Source organism: Tamandua tetradactyla, chromosome 17 (genome assembly GCF_023851605.1).
Source record: "Tamandua tetradactyla isolate mTamTet1 chromosome 17, mTamTet1.pri, whole genome shotgun sequence".
Classification (NCBI taxonomy): domain Eukaryota; kingdom Metazoa; phylum Chordata; class Mammalia; order Pilosa; family Myrmecophagidae; genus Tamandua; species Tamandua tetradactyla.
The window spans coordinates 13,815,514-13,836,121 of record NC_135343.1 but is presented as its reverse complement, the minus strand read 5'-3'; the positions used below and the strand labels follow the sequence as shown (position 1 = coordinate 13,836,121).

At 35.6% G+C, this 20,608-nt stretch overlaps 1 protein-coding gene across 1 annotated transcript in view; it reads right to left on the bottom strand.

Moving 5' to 3' along the window:
* Positions 1 to 246: 246 nt before the first annotated feature.
* The window catches only part of EML4 (EMAP like 4), a 209,929-nt gene continuing 189,567 nt past the window's right edge, over positions 247 to 20,608 (bottom strand). Inside the window, exons 18-23 of the mRNA XM_077134081.1 lie at positions 18,625 to 18,713; positions 17,141 to 17,238; positions 7,660 to 7,747; positions 7,035 to 7,133; positions 2,466 to 2,596; positions 247 to 1,792 (exon numbers count right to left, since the gene is read on the bottom strand). Coding sequence (XP_076990196.1) covers positions 1,310 to 1,792; positions 2,466 to 2,596; positions 7,035 to 7,133; positions 7,660 to 7,747; positions 17,141 to 17,238; positions 18,625 to 18,713 — 988 coding nt within the window. The 3' untranslated portion in view covers positions 247 to 1,309. The remainder of the gene's footprint in view (positions 1,793 to 2,465; positions 2,597 to 7,034; positions 7,134 to 7,659; positions 7,748 to 17,140; positions 17,239 to 18,624; positions 18,714 to 20,608) is intronic.

Genomic DNA, 20,608 nt, shown 5'->3' with positions numbered 1-20,608 from the left:
TCAAAACAAAAAGTCTTTTTATAATCAAAGTATAAACAAATATTTAAGAAATGCATACTTGCCAGTAATTACTTTGAAAATAGGAAATATGTACTTAAGAAAAATACAGCTGTCTGATACAACTTAAAAAAGCAACTTCCCAATGCATAATAATACATGCATTGCCCCAAAGAGCAGAGGGTAGCCCCACTAGAACGGCAAAGCTTACAGCAACTCTACCAGAGAAAAAATACCATATACATCAAGTCTGTTAAAAGTATGCAATTTATAAAAAATTACTGTCACTGTTATTCACACTTCTGTAAAAAAAGAATTGCAATTTGATGAATATCTTATCCCTCCATATAAACTGTATAAAAATTATAACCAAACCAATGAATTTCAAGCACCAATTCAATCACTTAAGCTTACTGTATTTATATTTCTTCTGTTATTGAGGGAACGGATTATAATGAAGGCTAAGCTAAATTAGGCAGGTTATTATTACAGTTTAGTTTTATAGGCATGTGGTCTCTTTCCTTTCCATTCACTTGAATGCCAGACATTAAAAAATGCTTAAGCCAGTAAAGGATCCTTGGGGGAATCCATTATTTCCAATTATCAATGGCTTAATATACATTAAAAGCTCTTTAACAAACAATACTTTCTTAGTTCTAGGATTAAACAGATTTGCACGCAAGAAATTAAGGGACTGTTCCTCATTATGACTTTTTAGAAAAGGCAGCACCTACATAGTAGACTAACAAGCACGTCGGGACAGTTACCGGTACTGTAAGAAGACAGCATTAGTATTCAAGGCAACATCATTGCACATGGCATTACTGAAGTTTTTCTTAATTAAAAGATTTCCATTAGACATTTGGAGTAGGAGGATATCTCAATAAGCACATTTTTTTCTAGTTTCTTTTCTGCATCAGGCAAAACAGGCAAAAAAAAAAAAAAAAAACCACAAAAGCACAGCCTGAACCAGCAGATGCGTAACAGTGTTTCTGATATGTCTGGTTGTTCCTGAAGAAAACATGTTCAGATAATGAGGGTAATTTAAAATCAGTATAACTGCTGGTTTTTTTTTCAGTCTTTCCCTACTATTAAGTTTGGTTAATTTTCAATGCATACCAAACTGAACTTTTAGGTTTGCTGTTGGCTGTATTTGAGGGACTGAAAAATAAGATTATTGAAGAAAACAAACTACATGGAAACCCAAATCTCCATCAGTGGTGACCCTCCATCACTTCCCATCCTCTTATCTGAACTTTAACACAAAAATAGCACGCATGCAGTTGAAGGAGTTGAGAGATTCTCGCTGCGGTCACGGTATGAGGATAGGGGTGAATGGTGCTTGCTGGTCCTCAGTCAAAATGGCTTCGCCCTGTTCCTCAGCTGTCTCGTCGGCAGGCTCTTCATAAATAGGCTCACCAAGGTCTTCACTGCCCCCATCACTCTGCTCCTCACTGGGCTCCTCACTGGGCTCCACAGTCTGCTCCAGGCTATTCTCACGAAGTGTGGGAGAACTGCTTACTCTACTTTCTTCTTCAGCTGTCTCATTTAAGGGCTGAGAAGGAGGCGGTGTGGGAGTATTAGATTGCAAGACACTTTCAATGGAAGAGATGGGGGCTTTGGTTAGGGTAGTATCTGCTGCAACCTCATTCTGAGGCAAAGGTAATTTTTCAACAAGTTTCCACTGAATGATGCTCATGTCTTTTCCACCAGTTGAAATCAGATGACTGTCATTGTGGGTAAAACTGACATTGGTGACGTGGCTGCTGTGAGCACTGAACTTATGACTGGGAGCCTATATGAAATAAATCAGATAATGAAAATTAAGCTTATCCTTTGTATGCCTGCTTATTACAACAACAGAGGTGACTAGTTAAGGGAAGTAATTCACTTGTGAGACAGGTAATTCAAATTAAAGTCCTGAAGTAATCAAATCTGAGGAAAAGCTAGCAGTAATTTTCTTTTAATAACAAAACAAAATAATTGAACATGTACCATTTCAGACTATATATTTAAATAAAGTTAAGAGTCTCTTCTGAAAGTCTGGTTAATAAACTTGGCAGAGCTTAGTAACTATTCTGTTGGGACAGCTATTTCTCGGTTAGCAAGATACAGACGTGGTTTACAAAACAATCCCATTCATTTTACAATGTTCATTGTGTGTGTAATGAATAATATTTAAAAAATGTTTACAAGAAATTTAAAATTGCCCCAAAATCAAAAGGGTAAAACATCATCAGCTGCTACTTCTATAGCTGTCCTTTCCTTTGTCTTAATGAGGAAGGAAAGAGAAGACAAGCAGTCACCTGTCTGGATGTTCACAGATGGCCCTATTTCCCCTCTGTGCATCACAATATTACGGAGAGTAAATAATCAGCAACTCTATAAATATTTTCTTGCCATTGATAAAAAATTTACCTCCACACAAAAGGCCCTTATAACTCTAGTTTCCATTAAATTCAGTTTACCTTTGGTTTAGAGCATGGATACTGAAACAGATGAACTTTGCAAAAGTCATCAGCGACAGCTATCACCTTTCTGTTGTGGGAGCGCACCAGAGCATTGATATCTGTCCCATCGGATCCTTCTGGCCAGACCCCTTTAATATGCAAAGAGAAGGTTGTAGAAAAGTTAGCCTGAAAAATATATGTGCCATGTTACATATATTTATTTGATTTTAGAATGTGATTAGCTGTCTTCTGTGTACAAACTCTTAGCTGTTTAACATTTCTTTCAGAAATTTCTTGGCAGATCAGCACAGTTATTCATTCAAATGATGACATTTTATCTAAAATTAAACTACTAATTAAGCCAAAATAAGCTTAAGATGGAAAACTTACAGACATAGAATACTTAATAGTAACCAGTAGGTGGTGCTAATAAAGTATTTTAGTTTCCGCTTGGCATACCTCATGTAAAAAATGTTCCTTTTTACATTTTCTAGTTGGAGGGAAATTATCCATTACTTGTTAAGGCAAGGTGCAAAACAAAGCTAAAGCACTAAGTTATCAAAACGTACTCTGGTTAAGTATGTAAAGTTTAAAAACCTTTTCACTGCCTCCTTTCAGGCACTTCAAAAAAGAACCTCATAGATATTCTTTCTTAAGGAAATGCACAGGCCATCAACTAATCTAGCATGCTACCCTATGGAATTTTCCTGGAAATATTTTTATGTTCAAAGATAAGACATACCGTATTTAGTTACTATCAATCATGAGGCACTGTAGATCAATCATGTTTGACAGAAACACAAACCTCTATACAGGCTAGATTAAATTACAGAACACTTAAGGGTGAAGTGTTGGCCTGCTGAGGATGAACGCTACTCTATAGAACAACTGTGTTTTTTGTAAATTTGCTAGGACAAGTTAAAACATTTTCTTAACTTACATTTATTAATAAGTAAATATCTTATTAAAATAGCCAGATAAATTACCAGCTATTTGTCCATTCCTTGAGTTTCACTATAGAAGAATGAAATTATCTATTTATAGACTAGAAAGAATTATTTTAAGTTTCTTTCTGGCCAGCCAGGCTTCTCCCTATCTAATAGCATATGTATTTAGAATAGTCACTATAGTGGCTGTTTTTCTAATACTAACAGCATAAAGAAATATTCAGATCTATAATCAGGCCCTCACTGGAGGGGAAAAAAAACCAATTTTCACAAGGCACAGAGATACTATTAAAGGAAAAACATTAATATTTTGGATATTGTTAAAGGTACATCCATATCCAGTAATTGCCAAGAATAACTTGCATTTTTAATTCTTGGCTAACAAGGCTTAATTATTTTAACTTTTATATTTATTGTTTGACCTTTTCTGAGGGATGCCTAAAGATTGGGAAAGGTAAACTTAGATTCTAAAAATGTAAAAAACATCAGATTAGGAATGATGCCCAAATTTTATCTTTAAATAGTATTTATTAAAAATGCCTAGACAGGGTGTATGGGTAGTTCAGTGGTTAGAATGCCCGCCTTCCATGTGAGAGTGTGAGAGTCCTGGGTTTGATTCCCGGACCATGCACCCGAAAAAAAAAAATGCCTAGACAACCATAAAGATAACCCAATTAAAAAATGGGCAAATGCCTTGAATAGACATTTCTCCAGAAAGATATACAAATGACCCATAAGCACAAGAAAAGATGCTTAACATCATTAGTCATTAGGGAAATGTAAATCAAAACCACAATCAGGTACCACTTCATACCCACTAATATAGCTATAAAAACAAAAACACAGAAAACAAATGTTGACAAGGATGGGGAGAAAGTCAAACACTCATGTACTGTTGATGGGAATGTAAAATGGTGGAAAACATATATATGTTATCAGCATAATTTTCAAAAACAGAATTTTACCTGGCATATAAAAACCATGACTATACTTTGACAAATGGTGCTGGGACAGCTGGAGATCCATCCACATGTGAATGAAGTTGGATTTCTACTTTATACCATATGCAAAAATTATCTCAAAATGAGAAGGCTAAATGTGAGAGCTAAAACTAATAATTCTTAGGAAACATAAGTGCAAATCTTTGTGACCTTTAGTTTCTTAGATACAACACCAAAAAAGCACAAGAGATGAATGAAAAAGTAGATGAAAAATAGGTAAACTGGACTATATCAAAGTGAACAGCATCTGTGCTTCAAAAGACACTCCCAAGAAAAGTGAAAAGACATCAATATCCATTACCATAAAGAATTCTTCCAATTCAATAATAAAGGCAAATAACCCAATTTCAAAATGGGCAGAAGGACCTGAATAGGTATTTCTCCAAAGCATATTTACAGATGACAAATAGTCATATGAAAAGGTGGTCAACATCATTATCATTTGGAAAATGCAATGAAATACCACTTCATACCCAGAGAATGGCTAGAATCAAGAAGATAGTTAAGTGTTGGTGAGGATGAGGAGAAACTAGAATCCTCACACATTGCTGGTGGGATAGTAATGTGTAGAAACTTTGGAAACAGTTTGGAGGTTCCTCAAAAGGTTAAACATTGTTATGATATGACCTGGCAATTCCACTCCTAGGTATATACTCAAGAAAAATGAAAACATTTCCACATACAAACTTGCACACGAATGTTCACAGCAGCATCTGAAAAGTGGAAATACCCCAAATGTCCATCAACTGAAAATGGATAAACAAAATGTATACACAAAATGGAAGATTACTCAGCCATAAAAGGGAATGAAATGATCAAAGACCTAAATATAAGAATCCTGTATTAGGCAATGGTTTGACTATGTCAAAAGCATGAGCAACAAAAGAAAAAAACAGATAAATGGGACTTCAAAGTAAAAAGTCAACCTTCAGAATGGGAGAAAAATATGTGGAAACCACATATTCAATAAGGGCTTAATTTCCAGAATATATAAAGAAATCCTACAACTCAATGACAAAAAAGAATAGACATTTAGCCAAAGAAGATAAACAAATGGTCAGCAGGCACATGAAAAGATGCTCACTGTCAGCCATTAGGGGAATGCAAATCAAAACCACACGAATAGCTACTATTAAAAAAAAAAAAAGAAGATAAGTTTTGGAGGGAATGTAAAATGGTACAGCCGCTGTGGAAAATTTGGCCGTTGTTCAGGAAGTACATATAGAATTAACTATATGACCCAGTAATCCTACTTCCTACTTCAAAAGAACTGAAAGTACGGCTTTGAGCAGCTATTTGCATACTAATGTTCACAGCCATGTTACAACTACCAAAGGTGGAAGCAACCCAAGTATCCATCAACCGAATGGCTAAACAAAATGTGGTATATACATACAATGAAATATTCAGCCATGAAATTCAGATACATGGGACAACATGGATGAAACTTGACGACATCATGTTACAAGCCAGGCACAATAGGACAAATATTGTCTGATTCCACGGATATGAAATAATTAGAATAAGCATATTCCGAGTCAGAAACTAAAATAAATACACGTAACAGGGGCTGAGGTAGAGGTAGGAAATGGGAAGTTAATGCTTTATTAGTACAATTTCTGTTTGGGGTGGTGGAAAAGTTTGGTAATGGATGTTAGTGTACATAGCATAGCATTGTGAATGCAATTAACTCCACTGAATTATATATTTGAATGTGGTTCAAAAGGGAAATTTTGGGGTGTATATATTACGAGACTAAAATTTTTAAAAACCATAGGACTGTGCAACACAAACAGTGGACTCTACTGTAAACTATTGACCGTAGTTACCAGTATAATTATAATAATACTGTTTCATCAGTTGTAACAAAGGCATCAATCACCCTAATGTTAAGAACGAGGAAACTGTTTGAGGGGGAATACATGGGAACTCTGTATTCTCTGAATGTTTTTTTTTTCTGTAAACCTACAATTTCTCCAACAGAAAAAAAAAAAGGATGAAGTACTGATTCATGCTATCAAGTGGATGAACCTTGAAATAATTATACTAAGTGAAAGAAGAAAGTAACAAAGGCCCACATGTATGATTCCATTTATATGAAGTATTCAGAATAGGCAAATCCATAGAGAAAGTAGTTTATTATGAGGCAGAGGTGTGTGTGTGTGAATTTTAATGGCTGCAATATTTCTTTTTGGGGTGATGAAAATGTTCTAAAAGTAGACAGTGATGATGGGTGCACAACTCTGTGACTAATCAAAGCCACTGAATTGTATACTTTAAATAGGTGAATTATATGGAATGTGAATTTCATCTTAAAACTTATTTTAAAAATGCCTTTATAAATTTAAAAGCTTTAATTTTCACTTGGAGAAAAACTGGGAAGGCTCAGCAGTAGCAATCTGCACTATTATATATATATATATTCTTTTTCTTTTCTTTGTCTTTCATATTTACTAGGGACCAAAGTCTGCTGAATTCTATAGATTCAATCCTAACGCATTTGATTTCTCTGAATCTGGCATACAGTGATAACACTAAATAACACATGTTGAATATTTTTTGTTACAGATTTAAGCAAGTGAATAGTATATATAAAAATCCCACAAATAGTTTCATCACATTCAGTGTCTTATCCTTACCAAAGACGTGAAAACCTAGTACACAGGTATATGTCGTCCAATCGATGTCCTTACAACCCGATCGATTCCTGATTAGTTTGCAGCCATGTGAAATGTCCCCTTTAAATTTAGAAACAGGAAGTATAATCATAGTGCTTGTGTACAAATGTATTTGAAAGTGCATCTTGATTCAAACTAGTCACGTTTACTTGTATTTATAATCCATACACTGAAAAACATCAAGACACATTTAAAAAGGAAAAGAAAGTGTTTACAGATTTCTATAACAATTTTTATAGAACTACAAATTGCTTCCCACTGAAGATGTTCTTTTTTCTCTAAACATAAGTGCCCATCTATTATATTTCTCCCTGCCTCCAAGAAACGTTAAATACAAAACTATTCAGAGCAGCATCAATCTCACTGAGTAATTTATTACTACATGTGCCTTCACTTCTACATCATTGAATTCATTACTTTCTTGGAGAAGTGAACCACATTTGAGATTCTCATTTCTTAGCTCAGTAAATGTGCTTTGTAAGGTTAGGGAGGTCAGCATGCAGTCTCTGCACAATTAAAATTCCACGCAGCTTGTACATTAGCACCCCTGACACATTTGAGCCCATAAGTCATCATTCATACTTACAGTACAATATCTCATAGTCTCCTGAGTTAGACATTATATAGTTGTTGTCTGGGGACCAGTCGAGGTGTGTGATATAGCTGGAATGTCCCTAGAGAATAATAGATTAACTGTTAGAAAGCACTTAGCAGTTTAGAACGATAAATAGTTATCCAGTACCGTTTCCTGAGTAACCATTTGTCTGAAATTCCTAAAGGATAGGGAGCAGTATCCCAGCCTCTAGAAATAAACAGAGTCCACGGTACTTCCTTAATTCTTTCCTACTGGATCTTGTTGCAAGGGGAAGATACCAGTGATACATGAGGAGTTCTGGCAGGACTCTGGAACAAGGCGGACTTTAACAAGATGGAAATGCCAACCAAGCATTTGGCACTTGGGAGAACCCTGCTGGCCTCTCCACTTAGATACCAGCAATAAGCATCTACTACCTATGCTAGTCTTCCATCAAAGTCAATCTCTTGGATGATGCAACCGATACCACACTCTCAGGCCTTATTTCAAGTCACTGGTGCTTCCATTAGAGTGACTCTATTTTTGAGAGTGAAATATTGATTCCTGGATGTGATAAGGAGAACAGTTTTCCGGGGCTGCCTCAAGTACCCATGGTATTCCCAGAGGCTCCTAGAGTGTCCTAGAAAAACTCCCATCTTCAGAAAAGATTACAATGCACTCCTTTAGAACAGCTAGACCCAATTAAATATTGTGATTATTTAAATATTCCTTAAAGAGTAAGACTGATTTTTTTCTGCTTAGATTTCACTAATACTGTGGTAATTAAAACCAAAAACCAGTAAATGCTGTACTTCGTGGTTTCACATGTAAGCATGCGATGATTTCCAATAAACTATTTCAGATAAATCATAGGTCTTATGGTCCACCAAATCCAAAGCAGTCTCAGGCATTCACTTTTATCACTGTTGTTTATGGTGAACTAGCCTTCTGCTCACATGATTTTATTTTTTTAAGTTAAGAAATTCACATGCCCCTTAGGCTATAGTTTTAATGATTTACACAAGATATTCTTATAGCCTAGTGCGATGTCTTGAACCTTTCGGAAGCTGTGATCACTACCACAGTGATGCATGGCAAATACATATATTTATACATTTAAATTAATTAAAATCACGTGGATTTGAGGGCTGGGAGGCTCTCTGAAATTGTTGGAGGTGGGGTGGTCTGTTGGAATGAAGTTGGTTAGTTGGGATCACTCCCTAGACACACAGGGGACCCAATAACTTAAGAAGGATCAATTTTTAAAGCTAGAAAGACATGTGGTTATTGGACATTTTCTGAGTGGCAGTAAGTTGGGGGTCATACAAATCCTTTTTCTTACTGCACATGGTTTTGGTGTCTGAAGAAGTCATGCTTCTAAGATTAAGAACACTGCTGCTCCATGAATGAAGGATTTAACCAGATTAATCACGGCAAAGTACAATCCTCTCAGAAGTATTCATCCTATGGTAGAAGTACCAAAAATTATCTGAATCCTTGTGAAAAGCTTTTCACTTAGAAGGGCATCAAAAGCATTGTATATTGATATAACATTTGTGTAACTCACATCTGTATTAAACACAGAATATGTTCAGAAGTTAAATCTATATCAAGTATTTCCAAAAATGACTTGAGTTGGAAAAGTCCCCAGATTTATAAAGACTTTATGGAAGTTACCAACTCATGTTGAAAACTGAAGTATTTTTTTCTCTGGTATAGATGTCAATAAATAAGGAAAAAAGATTAAATGCCACTGCTGGGACTTACAATGTTATCTTCTAAGACACTACTCTCAGATGTCCTTTTATGCCTCAGGTAACTCACAACCCCATGGGAAGATACATGCACAGCCTTGGAGGAAAATAGCCTCAAACTTTACCGCAAAAAAACACAGCTGAAAGTATACTCTAATATATTTCCTTGGAAAGAAACAGAAGTAGTCTAACCTGGTATTATCAATACTGTCATTAAATAGTTGAATGGTGTAACCATAAAAATAAAAGTGACAAAGCCCAAGAATATAACTGGAAAAATATGAGAAATATTTTAGATAAATATTTGTGAACTAAATAATTGGTGGTTTGCAAATGAAAATTATCTGGGGAGTTAAAAAAAAATACCAAAGCCAAGAGTTAGGGATCTAACTTTTTTCTTAAGCAGATATCCAGGTGTCTCCTCAACATTTACAGCAGCAGTATCCAACTTTGTACAATATGTAGGTGAAACTGTTTTATATCTGCACAGTCCAATCTGCAACTTATCTGTGGCTTCTGACTACTTGAATTGGGCTAGAGCTCCTAGGGAACAGAATTTTACTTAATTTTGTGAACAGAAAGCTGAGGTTACTAGCAGCTGTACTAGATACAGGTAGAAACAATCCATTCTGTCTACTGATTTGAGATACCTTTTATTTGATAAATTTCCATATAAACACAGATCTATTTCTGGGCTCTTTTCTGTTCCATTCATCTATCTTCCCTATTTCCAGCCAACTGTGGTAGTTCCGTGGTATATGGAAAATTTCAGAACCACTTTAGGACTGTTTTTATCTAGTCCATATATATCATGTTGAAAATTTAAATGAGATTAAATTTAAATTTAGAGAATAATTTGTACAGAACAGGCATCCTGCTATTAATTTTCTTGTAGAATCAAGTTAAATCTATTTTGTCAGTCCTAAGTTTGTCTTTCAGCAATGTTTCACATAGCTTCCTGGGCTTTTTTTTTTTTTTATGTTTATTATTACTCTCTCATTACTATTGTGAATGAGATTTTGTTTTCTATCATATTTTTGACATTTTTTGCTGGTTTGAGGGAAAGGTGACTGTGGTAGGGGACAGACCAAGTGCGGCCTGCCACCTTTCCCTATAACCCACAAATACTCCTTGTACTCAAGACTAGATGTATTAGCCTAGTCTCGCTCCTGGGATGGGATGATAAATGTGAACTGATTGCTTTCTCAGGACTGTTCTGAGGTGGCTCTCATTCCCTAGCAGACAGTGGCTGGTTGACAACTCCTTCACCCTCTGCCTTGAGCATATGTAAACATGCACTGGAAATGACTTTTCTAAAGTATGTAGATTTTATGGCACTTGGTCCACCCCCAGCCAGCAGGGAGCAGAATCCATCAACTATGACATCAGAGAAAAGACATGCACAGACCATCTCCCTGCACAGGCCGGAGGAGACCACTGCCCACTGTTGAAGCTGACCTTGCTCTGTCTCTGAGTAAATGTTCACCCAATCCCTGTGTGAACTGTGCTTTTGTTGGTGACCCTGACACCTGCAAACCATGGAGTGGGACCGTTCTTCAGGGTGTCAAGCCTTGTTATGCTCTTTGCTACTCACAGTGCAGTGACTCCTTCCACAGGGATGGTAATTAGTGTTTCTCTTTACCTAGTGATTGAAGCATATATTGCTAGTTGCTTATCCAATCTGCCTGCCTTTGTTAAGTGCCCAGTTAGAAGATTGTATTTCCCAACCTCCTTTGCAACTAGGGGTATAAAAGTCATTAATGGAGCTTCTAGGAAAACTGTCTTAGCTGGGAGGAGGGCTCTTTTGCTCCTTGCTCATATCATTTTGGCTTAAAACTAAGATATTGATGGCTAGAGTTCCAGCTGCATCTTATGATATTGAAGATGGAAGCAACAATTAGGGTGATATAGTAGAAAAGATTCAGTCCCTGATCACTTCTTTTAAATAGGAACAAATCCCTAATTAGTTTAAGCCACTGGGTACCGCATGTAATTCCTGTTATAGTAATAATGAATCCTGCTACATTACTGAAATCCTGCATTAGTTTTATGGTTTCTTTCTTTGGGGGGGGGATTTCTAGGTAGATAGTCATAAAATCTGAAATCTTTTTCTTTTTGATGTGTATTTTCAGTACCCAAAATCATGGCAAAAAGAACACTTACAAATTTTACCAGCACTTTTGTCTATTCTAACAAACTTTGTAATGCTTTTAGTACGTCACTGCAACTTTAACATACTAAGGCTTAAATACCTAAGGTCTTTTAATAACAGAATTAAAAGTACAAAGGAATTTTGCTGAAATAGAAAGCTATTAAACTGGCAATTAGGTGCAGAATAAAATAATCTTAATCCTACTGCAAAATATAATAATAGAACCATTTAGGTGAAACAGGACACTTAAAATCTTTGAAGGAAAATACATGGTTGTCCATAGTTTAACTATTGTTAAACTTTTTTTGAACATTTATGGATGAATGTTAAATACTAAAAACACCCCTAGATTCAACCCAGGACATACTAATAATAATGCCAGTACTAATAATATCACCACCTAATATTTACTATTTTCTATGTAGAGTATTAAATTTAAGTACTTTGCATACGTGACCATGTTCAAATCTCACAGGCAACCTTAATCAGTTGAGGAAATTTAGGAGGCACTGGGTAACTTTCCTAAAGTTACTTACATTACTAAGAATTGGTAGAGCCAAGTTTCAAATGCAGGTCAGATGACTGTGGACTTTCAAATTAAGCACAGCATTTAAGCCATGCTTATCTTTTACTCATTTCTGTAATGCCAAAGATGCTGAGAAAGTAACTTAAAAGCATTTTAAGAAAAGGAATTTCTAAGTAAGCAGTGACCCTTTTGGTACATTTTCAAAACAGAAAGAAAAGCTGGGTTAAATCATGCTGAAAGCAACACAACTATAAAACCTCACAACATTGGCACTAGAAGGGATCTTGGAGATAACCTGCCAGTAGTCATCAAATTATTTAGTTAAAAACCTTTCTGATATATTAAATCTTACCTGGAAGCCCAATATGTAAAGCAAATAAAATCAATCCACACCAGCCCAGTCCAGCCTCACACCTCCTAATCCTCAAACTTTGCAGAAGACATGTTAAAAAGATCTGAACCCAAAGCATTCCTGTAAACTTTTCTAAAGCAGTAATTACAAAGTCATACATAGTACATATATAAAACAACCAAGAGTCCATGAATCCTATAATTTAATCAAACCATGTTGCTAGTATTTATTGAACACTAAGAAGATGGGAGTTTTCATGGGAAGCAGCATAAAAAAGAAGTGGGAACTAAGTTCTAAATTATATAATCGAATTAAGGAGCACAGCATGCCATATATGAGGCTGGAGGAGGTGGGGGAGGGGATTGGGAGAGCTAGAGGGCCGAGGAAGACAGGGTGCTCTCAGGGGCAAAGGCGGGAAGTAAGAGAGCAGATTCAGGCAGCAGAAGAGGAAATAAAAGGCTGCCAGAAACAAACAGTGCATAGGCTGGCTCCATCCTACTTTTCTTCTCTTCTATCCCTCTGGGGGCTACAGAAATAACACTTTTGAAGAGCAAAATATTCCCTAGGATATCACTGGGGTTCTTTCTAAGACATACAGTAAACAAACTTGTATAAGTGGCATCTTTTGCCACTTACTACCAAGTACAAAAAACCCTGTAGCAGAAAATGTACATTTACTCTTTTTGGGAGGGGAGGGGGGTGTGGTCTGGGAATCAAACCAGGCTCTCCCACATGGAAGGCGAGCATTCTACCACTGAACCACCCACGTACCTTCATTTGCTCTTAATGTAGATCTCTGAGGCAGGCACATGTGAGCACTAATGTACAAGAAGCAAACACTGGGCCATGCTCCATATCTTATTAAGGCTTTTGTAGATAATGTGATTTATGCCTGTCAGTGAACACTGTGATTGCCATATTCCTGTTTTACCAGTGACGTCGTAATGTCTATATTCCAGTGACATAATGACTAACTAGTCTAAAATATAAGAGACATACCAAGCTGGTTAATGTCCATGGTAGAGAAAAAAAGGACTCTTGTTTGCAGACTGAGGAGAAATAAAAGGCAAATGAAGCATCCTACTCTGCCCTTTATATTACTTCGAAATTAAGAAATTCTTTTAAGCATCAGAATGTATTTATTTTGTATTGGACCTATTTTTGCTCTGTTTCTGAAGTGACACAGATCATGAAGCATCTGTGAAAGCAACAGTTAGAGAAGGAGAAAAATGTGAAGTGACAGGGCATGTGAAAGAAGATTAAGTAAGCCAAACAGGCTTTTGGGTAGGCTCTTCTAACACAGGCTGAGGTTTTTCAAGATTCTAAAGAATGATCAGAGACACATCAAAGTCTGTTATCATCTTTGGAGACTATTTAATTTATTCATGTATTTAAATTGTATAAGGTATTTGTATTAGTTGGGATTGACTTGATGAGAGGGCTTAGAATCTGAAACTAAAGATTGTAATAAATAAATCTTGGTATAGTTGCCTCACTTTTCTCATCCCTCAAATGAGGAAGTTCCCTCTCTCCTGTCCCTTTATATGCTAAAAGTTTTATGATGCTAACTGTAAATAATATAGTCCTTTTGAGATTAGACTTAACATTTTTAAAGAATACCTAAAAAGAGGGAATATACAATATATCTCCATATTTGCAATTTGTGGTAAGTTTTTTTTGAAACACTGAACTCTTAAACACATGAGGATAAACTTCAGAGATTATGATAGGAGAAATAGGCAAATAGTTTTCAACCTGTGAAAGACCAAAGTTTTGTGAGCTTATGGAAACTGTAGTCAATGTCCCCTAGAAACAAAGATTAGTCTCTGAGAGTTGAACTTTAGAATTATCACATAATAAATCAAAGCAAAAAGAGGCAGAGTAGTGGAAGAATCTTAATGGTTCTAAAGCCAGCAATCTAGAGTATATCTGAGTGTATGTGTGAATCTACCCAAAGAAAGTGTTATTTTGATGGACAGGGCTATAGGCTGGTCAACAAAACAAAAAGGACTCAGAGAGATAAATGGTAGTGCTTGCCAAGTGTCCCCAGGTAGAAGGCCCTGCACTGAGACCAGTTCACGTGGCAGCTGTCACCCTACAGTAGATGTAGACAGACAGCAGATTTGCTCCTTAGCCTGCATGGTTCAGAGCAAGGCCCTGCCTGTAGTGACCTCATCAAGTACAGCTACTGACTGGGAGCCCGTACGTCAGCCGGCACACTCTGCCTACAAGAGACACTTACATCTTTGGGTACCACTCTTCTTCTCACTTGACATTTTCACATAAACTGATGCTGTGAAGAGGTATAGCTCCAATTGCTTGGTTACAACTTATTAGAGGGACGTTTCCTAAAGTTCTATGTATAGTATGCTTCTGTAGCTACAGTTATCATTTAAATGTTGACTGAAATGGCAAAATTATTGGAAATAAAACAGAAAAGAACATTTGTATTTGGAATTCTGAGAGTAGTTCTAGTTGCCATGGTTTAACAAAAACCTAATCTTAATAAAAATCCTACCAAGTAAAACTAATATCTCCAACTTTAAGAGAGTAAAACTCAGACTCAAGAGGTTAATCAACTTGCCTAAAGTCACTAACTAGTAAGAGGCTGATACAGCACTGATCCAGTTTTGTCTGCCCTACATCATAGTGGACAACAGATAAAAAAAGCAGTTTGTATGAGACTATAAGACCGGCTGGTATTAACAGACAGCTAGCAGAACTGACTGTTGGAAGCACAAAACAAAAGATAATTAGAAAAGCAGAATATTTGAGCCTTTCATTGTAGCTTCAAACAGTTCTATAAACTTTAGCAGTTCCTAAGTTTTTCTCCAGATAATACTTTCAGACACTAAAGATAAAAACTGCCTAACAGAGAAGGCCAAGTCTCATGAAACTGACATACTTTGCCATTTCTCAATGCTTCCAAGGTCATCCTGAGCACCCAATGTCATATACTACTGCTCTGTTTCCTTCTGTGTGACAGCACAGAACAACAATATGCACACTGAAATGTGAGCCATCATACCCTGGAAAGTGTGCACTACTAGGAGCTGGGAGAAGTGGGTTCTAGTCCTGGATCTGCCACTAAGTCAAGATGTGAACAAGGAAAAGTCATTTATATCTTCTCCGGAACTCAGCCTCTTCATCTGTAAAATGAGGGTTGATCTAAGTAAGTGACTGCTACAGTCTAATTATAACATTTTATGATTCCACAAGATTAAATCTTATTTGTATACTTTCTTCATTAAGACAGTGACTTAAGGAAATATTTTTAAAAGATTAAGATAAAAAAATAGTTAAGGAAAACCTGGTGCCTAGCAGGATAAACATCTTTCAGTGGAACACTTCATTTGATCATGTTGCACAATGAGGTATTGTGGTACCACTCCATATCACAAATACTAAGCTGATAAATAGAGTAAAACTGAATTTAAGAATATTAATGAATAATGATTTAAAGACAAAAGTATTTTGGGAGAGTTCTAAAGCTTTGAGGCTGCTCATAGAGAGTTTATAAATGGACTGTTCTCAGTATATGGTACATAATGTGCAAAAAATACCCCACATATAGGTCTCTCCTTCAAATGGTAAAGAGCCTGGTTTTGATGAAAAGTAGTGAACAAAATAAATTTCAGACCCAAACTGAAGTTTATTTTGCTTATTATAAGATACATATCTATCTAAAATCTAATTCTTCTATTTATGCCCCTAATACTAATGTTAAAAGATTTGTGCCATTGATTTATCAACTGATTCCCTAATCCTAAATAAATTTCCTAACATACCAAGCTATCTGATTTACTATTAAAAGGAACAGGTAAAATTTACCGAGTACTTATTATATGTCAAGCACTAGTGTAAATACTTTACATGTATATTAACCCATTTTAATCCTGTGAAGCAGAAACCACTATCACCCTCATTTTATAAATGAGACAACTGAAGAGAAATTTTAAGGAACTTGCTTTGCCCAAGGTTACACGAGCTTGCTTCCAATACAGATTGTATGATCCAGAATCTGTGCGCTTAACCACCAAGTGATACCACCCCACCTACCTTTCCTGTTTGCCCTCATTTGGACCGTGTGCTTCTTGGAGCAAGGAATAAATGTTACACATATTCCCGGTGCCTGAACATTTCTCTAGTGCCTAGCAGAGTAAGTCCCCAGTGCGTCTGCAAAACGGAATCTAATCCTCATTCTACAATTATCATTCATTCTGATATTAGAAATGGGCAAAAAATTAAAAGAAATATGCACCTATTAACTCTCTTAAATGCCAACAAATCTCCATACAAATTATTTCATTTTTAATGGAAGAGAGGTAACAGGCTATTGCGAGGGGTAGGGGTGGTCAGGAACAAGGGGCATTGAGATTAAAAATTTGAGAAACACTTTCATTTATGACTCACTCCATTTTCAAAGTGTTATTATTAAAAGAGTCTCCTATGGAAATATTTTTGATTTAAGAAACCACCTTAAAGCTAGTCAAATAGTAAACTCCCATTAACAGGAAGCTCCTTTTTAGAGTGTACAGGGAGTTGGACTATTCTGTTGTTAGGTAATCTCAGTTCTCAAAGACAGAGATTAAAGTTTAAAGCAGCTAATGACAGAAAACAATGGATGTACGATACAAACATTTAACTCTCTTTTTAACAGAAGTAAAATTTTCCAACAATTTACAACTTAATTTAACTTTACTACTTACGGTGCACTTTCCGTATCTGCTATATTTTCTTCCATTTTCTGAGACTACATAGAGGTAAATAAAGTTGTCATGAGATCCTACGGCCAGGAAGGTGCCATCTAGAATGAAACAGGATGAAGGTCTGACTAGAGAAATATATTATTTATTTACTGCTATAAATTGATTTATTATTTTAGCATACCTAGACCAAATGATGTTTACAAATGTTGTTAAATCACATCAATTTGACTATAATTTGATATTTGATGAATAAATTATTTCCCATTTCCCATCACTAAGCAGACTTGAAAAACTAATGGTCATTTTGACCAATATTCAATATCCTCTTGGTGATGCCCATACGCCTTAGGCTCTACCCTGGTTAGCTCGCACGGCCCTCAGGTTCTGGAGCAGGCTGGCGGGGATATCAGCATGATTTTATGGCAAAAGTACACAGTATGTGTGCGGCAACCTGAGCATACAACTGCTTTTTTTCAGCTGGGAAAAAAGGGTAGGTTCTCTTGGGCAGGCATGTGTTTTCTTCTTTTATACTGTCCTTTTTTACCTCACAGTGCTATCTATCTATGCACATAACAGAATGTCAATAAACGCCCATTTGACCTTTGGATTTTAATTACTATATTTGCACTGGTTATTTGCTATTACACCACTTAAAAAACAAACCAAAAACAGAGTAACTTTTCTTCTCCAAGATAACTTCTGCCAGGCTGTGTCTTGAAGCAAATACTGTTCCTTCTTTATTTATTTAATTCAGAGCATTTTCTATGCTTCTTTTGAAACAACTGAGAAGCTTAGACACTAAGCTGATCCAGTAACTATTAGAATGTATTTCCAAATATAAAAAAAAGTCACTCAGACTAACTCCAGGGAATAATGGTATGAATCAAAACTATATTCATAGGAAGAAAAAGGATTAGAAAATTACAGAAACTTAATATTTCAAATAAAGTATAAAGAATTTTATAAAGTACAAATTATACACACAAGGCTAAATGAATTTAGCAAATTCTTATAATGAATTGCTAAATATTTTATCTAATTAATAAGTTAAACATTAAAGCCAATAACAATGTAACTAGTGTCTGGAGAATTTGAAGGGCCTATAAAGGTTGTATATTTTAAATATCATAATATTTTTATATTCTTCTCTTATCTACAAAGTAAAGGTTGCTAAACTACTATAGCCTAATAACTATTCAAAATCCTAAGTATGTGTAGTTAAAAAATATGGGATTTGAATGTACTGTATTCTGCTTTTAATTGTAAAAGCAGTTCTAACAGTTCATTCTAAATTTATGTTTGCTTGGTGACTTGGATCACTTTAACAGATCTTTTGCTTTTTCCTACAGCAGAATTTAATCTGATATTGGGGGAAACATATCCAATACTTAACTGGGGCAAAAAATCAGCTTTATGGAAAGAGAAAATGGGTGATTAGAGTCAAGTGCTGTGAATGCCAGACTGCCAGGGGCCAATCTGCCTACCTACGGAGTAGCGCATCACAGAGAGCTGTTCATTCCCATCTGTGTGGATAGAAACTAGATCTCTGGTTTCTGCATCCAGAACAAACCACCTGTTAAGAAGTAAAATTAAAATTTCTTTCAGATATAAATATTTACAGAAAATATAAAAAAGGTTGCTTTTTCTCCATTTTTTTTTTGTATGCTGTATGGTGGGGTCACATTTTATTCTTTTTCCATGTGAGTATCCTGCTATTGCAGTATCATTTGTTGAATTTTGTTTGTTTGTTTTTGTTGGTTTCTTCTGGGAAGTGCATGTCTCCATATTTTTTAAAATAAATTTTAATAGCTCTTAACTATGGCCTGCTTCCCTTTTATAATGAAGGATGAATTACTTTTACAAAATGCAACTAAATACAGTATAAATATACTAATATAGGTCTAAGGCATGTTCACTTCTGTTGGGGTATTCATTGAAAGTCAACTGTGACTCTTTGCTAGGGACTGTCTAAAAAGAATATAAGATGACATGATCAGTGTTCTTGAAGATTACACTAGTGTTGGAGAAGAGGAAATGAGCTCATTGAAATAAAGCACAATTAAGTGCCAAATTCAGTTATTGGTGACCAAGTATAACAGAGGCAGTCACAGAAGGAAAACGAATGATGGCAGACATAGAAAAATCTTTAGGGAAGATGTAGGGTATGGGTTGAGCCAAACCCTGAGGCAAAGTGAACAACCAGTTCAGGCAGGAAGAGGAATCAGCTACACAGCTATGGAAGTATCAGAAGCATGGAAGATATGAAGGTGGGAGGCATAAGTCACTTGTTTAAGTGAGCTACATAAATATTAGCAAGTACTGTCAGTGAGTTTAAGTTAGATCAGTGTTTCCTTAAAAATTGGGGCTATGTATATACGTATGTGTTTTTATAGTCTGTCTTTAGCAATCCAGTCAAACAGTGAAACCTAGGTGGGTTTCAGGATTCAAACTTTTCTGACTGTTGAACTATATCCAGTGTTTATCTTGTATATATAGTATGTACTTTTGAAATATGTCAGCCAATTTTTAAACTTTCAAATATAAGCTCTGAGAATTGTATCGAACATGAGTTCCACCACAAATGACTGGAAATCTCTGTATTTCCTGTCTGTGCAATAGAGATGTTATCAAACTTATTTTTGTGATTTTGTAAAGTTTATATAAGTAACATATAAAAAGAATTTAGCACAAGATCTGTTATCAGATGCTCAATGACAGCTTTTACTCATTTCAGTGACTTAAACATGTGTGATATCTGTTTAGCTGACAAAAATATAAATCTAAAATGAACTCCTTTGAAGTTTTCTGAAAACCACATCAGTAACACAGCTCAGGATGTTTCCAATGTGCTTAAGATAATTTGTTTTTTTTGGTATAAAAGAAAATAATTCTACAAACTATTCTAAATTTTACAGAGTTGCCTGACCTATACCTGTTTTTTTAAAGCTAAATCTATGTGCTTTCAAACCCTGTAATAAAATACTGCTGACATATGTTTTGGGAATATCTAAGACAGTAAAACTGTCAAGAACCCTAATTCTAAAATTCAATTATTTGGAACTACTCAAATAGCATCTCTAATTACATGCCAAATCTCAAAATAAAGGCTTGTTTTTCCATGATTTTGAAAGAGTTTGTAGCACTAACATATCAGAAGGAATTTGAATGTTTTGATTTCCCAATGGTGTTAAACTGTATCTAATAAGCTAAAGGGAAAAACTTGATACAAAATATTCAAAGTGGCTAAACTGGGGATGGTGGTGGTTAGAATTAAATGAATTGATTTGAAATATTTAAAGTCACCTAAACAAACAACAAAAAAAGATACATCTATAAGTGTTTCACAAAGGAGAGCCAAGTCTTGGCCTGATGGCCTCAACGAAGACTATCCTGACCACTGTGTATCATGCTGCAACTACACCCCTTCCCGGTCCTCCTTCCTGTGCCCTATTCCTTTTCCTCCCTCTT